At 43.9% G+C, this 4177-nt stretch overlaps 1 protein-coding gene across 1 annotated transcript; it reads left to right on the forward strand.

The window, feature by feature from the left end:
- The first annotated feature begins 668 nt into the window (after positions 1-668).
- On the forward strand, positions 669-1016 carry LOC123153851 (uncharacterized). The gene has a single exon (XM_044572771.1). The coding sequence runs from the start codon at positions 669-671 to the stop codon at positions 1014-1016; it is 348 nt and encodes a 115-aa protein (XP_044428706.1).
- The last annotated feature ends 3161 nt before the right edge of the window (positions 1017-4177 follow it).

Raw genomic sequence — 4177 nt, forward strand, 5'->3', positions numbered from 1 at the left:
AAATATATAGCAGATCAGGTAATACACGTGGAGAGAGCGGAGGGCGGATGAAATGCTTTGCATGACGCGGTTTGCATGGCAGGAAACAGAACCTTAGGTTCTTTTTAGATAGTACAGATAGTGAAGTTGTGCATATATAGGTGATGTGGTGTTCAGTGTTAGGTACCAAACGGAGGAACAAAATCGAAATAGCTATTGGGGATGCGCCCTTAGTGGATTTTCGACGTGGCTAACCTTGCAAAATCTAACCAGAATTTAAGGAGAATTTCCACGGTAGATGCTTAAAGGATAATTGAATTTAAATCACATAGTGTTGCAATACAAATGTGAACATTTGCTCAACAGAAAAAAAAACACAAACAAATTCAACCTTGATGTACACAGGGTGGCTGTCTTACTATCTCAGTTACTCAGTAAGGCAAACTCAAACGCACCACGAATTTTCCATCAGCAGCTACAAGGGGAAACTTGAGACGAGAAGAGCGTTATGTTTTTTAGGAGTAAATTTCGTCTGATATTTTTAAGGCGCCGACGTTGTGCATAAGTTGCCTAAGGAGCCTCCCAGTCCTATATAAGAACCCCCTTGGCCGATGGGGAGAGGAAGTGCGGCCAGAAGAAACTTCGCTCAGAGTTGTTCGCTCCTGTTTGCCGTTCTAGACCAAGAAACCATGGAGACCACTGTGGCGAGACTCCTGCTCGCGGTGACCATGGTCTTGCTCCTCGCCATGCCCGCCGCGAGTGGCGGCACCATCACCATGTCGTTCGCCTCGGAGGAGGTCGCGTCGGAGGAGGCCCTCCTCTCTCTGTACGAGCGGTGGGCGCAGCACTTCGGGAACGCTCTCCCAAGTGGAGGAGCACGCGGCAGCACCCGCTTCGCCGTCTTCGCGCAGAGTGTCCGGCTCGCGCACCAGCGCGGCCCGGGCAAACTGAAGCTCAACGAGTTCGCTGACACCGCCCTGAGCAACGACTATAGCATCCGCTGCTACATTCCGCTGGCCAGAGGAGAAAATACCTAGACCCACCGGCGTCCATGGACTGGCGCACCGGGGGCGGTCGACGAGCACGCGGAACGAGTGGGCGCTCATGTGGGCAGTGTTCAAACACCCCGTCACCGTAGGGGTCGACGCCAACAGCACGGCCTTCATACATTACCGCCGCGGCCTCTTCGACGGGCCCTGCAACACCACTCTCGGGCATGCCATGACCCTCGTTGGCTACGGCACTACCGGGCACAACGACCATTACGGTGAGCCAGCGGGAGTCGACTTTTGGCTCCTCAAAAATTCCTGGTGACGGCGTGGGGCGAAGCCGGCTATATGCGGCTCCGGCGCGGCGCCGAGGCCAAGGGTAGGGTCTGCGGGGTAATGCTCGAGGCGACTTATCCGGTCCGTTCCTATAGGCTATTTTAATTAGAGGAACAATGTGCCTATATATGAGCTTTAACCAGTAGTTAGTGATGAAATGGAATAAATTAAAGCAAGCCAGTGGTTGGTTGTAAACAGGGACAGAATATAAGTTGGCAGTAAGAGATTCGAGCCGCCGACTGACCGGATCCCATGAGATCATGCGCTGCTCTATCCTTGTTTTTCTTTGCCTTCATTGTTCTCGTCTCCACCCCTAGTTCCTATCCATAAGCCACCGCTTCTTTATTTTATGTTTTTCACTATGCGCTGCTCCCTGTCATCGCGAACGCTCCATTCCCCGATCTCCCCCGCGACTCACCTTCTCTTCCCTCACCACGACCCATGAGGCACAGGGGTGCGACACTGCTACTGCAAATGTACCACCGTTGCTGGCTGCTAGGGCGAGCCACCACATGTGAAGAAACCGACAACAGATACCAACGCCTCCTTCTCTGCCTCTCCCCTCTCCCACCCACCACATAATGTAACGGCACAGGCGAGCTAACGATGCCCACGACGGGTTTTCCACACGTGCTACGACAACAGCAGAGCGCTTGCGATGAGTCGAGGAGCTTAGGCAAGTGGTGCATCAAGCATGGAGCGACCGTGCGCATGAGGTGGAACGACCAGCATAGGGTCAATCCAACGGCACGCAGCGGGGCGATCTGGCCTTCTGGCCAATAGGAAAACTGTTTGTCAAGTACCCAACAACTAGAACTTGGGAACCTGCCCTTTGCCTGAAGGGTGTGGACCGGGTACCCTAAGTCGACAGCTGAATTCAGATAATGTTCATGTTTTTCTGTTGGAGTTTCGCACAGGACAACCAATAGTAGGCTGGCCCATTTTCTTTGTTTCTGTTTTTTACTTGTATTTTGTTCTCCTTTCCCTATCTCTTTCTTCCCTTCCAAGTTTATTTTTCTTTTAGAATTTATTTCTTAATTTAAAAACTCTCAAAAAATTCAAACTTAAGAAAAACAATTTTTTGGAAATGTTAAGAATTCCTAATTTTTTTGCTATTTTGAAAAATATGTGGAACCTGCAAAAAACTTTGCGTTAAAAACAATTATTGTTTTGAATTTTTTTTCGAGATGTGTTAAATGAAAATGGCATTTTAAAAATGCTTTAAATTCGAATAATATTCCTTTTGAGTGAAATTTGCACAATTAAAAATTATGCTTTGTATAAAAGATACACATTTTCTAAAAATCTTATGAATTTTTAACACATATTCCCGTTTTTAAAAAATGTTCACAAAGTCAAATAATGTTAATATTTTTTATAAAAAACGTTGGTATTTTCAGAAAATGTTTGTGAATTCAAAAAGATGTTCCCTTTCATATTTTTCGTGTTTTTTGAAGTGTACATAATTAAAAACATTGTTCCGTATTTAAAAAATTGTTCATGTCTCCTAGAATATTTAAGAAATTCATACCTTAAAATCCCCTCGATCGAAAGGATTGAAAAGAAAAGTAGATTGAATAACTCATGGGCCTTATCTGACGTGCGGTGACGTAACAAAACTCTTAAATACCCTCGATTAATGAATGGAAAAATAGCGGATTGATTCTTTCACACGTGGCGAAACCGAGAAGCTAAACGTTCTTTTTTTCGTGTGCACATAAGATTTTGCTTGCACATATAATTGTCATTGACTTTAAATGCATACTATTTATCTCCCGTTGCAATGCACGGGCATATGTGCTAGTAAATATAAAAAAGGGAAGGAAACATGTGCAGTCTCTCTATTGGTCGATATCGATGAACATGGTCGGTTGCTTGATTTGTCATCACATGCTTGTTTTCTTTAAAGTTGTAAATTTTGATACGGGGAACACTTATATTGATAGTTTATCGTCCCAACACAAAAGTAACATTGTTATAAAGGTGACATCATTTATACCAAATTCAACCATAATGTAGAATACATTTCTCGATTTGCTAATTATAGTCACACGTGTTTCGGCAAAAACACAGTCAGTTTGTGGACTGACTGATCTTCATAGATACTTTCTTTGTATTTCCTAAAACATAGTCACTTGTGTTTTGGCAAAATGAAATCAATTTGTGGACTATCTAATGTGGCAATTAGAGAAATATAGTAAGGGGCTATAGTCTCGAAGATATGGCACATTTGCCAGTGTAGAGACGAGAGAGAAGAAAAATAGAGCATTGAGAAGGCCATGTGATACATCTGCTTCCGGATATTCCAGCAAATGCACGCAGCCGCCTCCCAAAAATAGGTCTATATGAATGAATTGTTTGCTTAGGGAATCATGCCACTAATGAAGGGTCGAGAAGACTAGCAACTTCATGCTAGCACCACTAAGAGCAAGTATAATAAGGTGAGGTAAGTGGGCTATAAAGATTTATAGGATATATTCTTACTGAGTTGGACAAGAGAGAAGAACAGAGAGAAGAGAAGCAGGTTGTTGATTGACATCTGGCTGGAAACTTTATGAGAGTATAAGATGGACCATAGTAATATATATTTATAGCTAATATTATATGTGTTGACTACAAGATCGACTATAGAGGACATGACAATAACAATATAGCCAATAGCCGGCTATACAATTAGCAATGCTCTAAGCAAAGGGGCATTCCATGAATACGCAATTTCTTGTCTCCAAAGTGGAAGCTTGGCATAGCAACACGGTCCCAGAGTTAAGTTGCCCAGTGCATTGCTTGCGCTGCATTTGGTCTTGAGTAAGCGAGCCATGAACAATAGCTACATAATGGTTTTTATTTTTAGTTTTATAGACATTTACTTCGTC

The sequence above is a fragment of the Triticum aestivum genome, chromosome 7A, assembly GCF_018294505.1.
Source record: "Triticum aestivum cultivar Chinese Spring chromosome 7A, IWGSC CS RefSeq v2.1, whole genome shotgun sequence".
NCBI lineage: Eukaryota > Viridiplantae > Streptophyta > Magnoliopsida > Poales > Poaceae > Triticum > Triticum aestivum.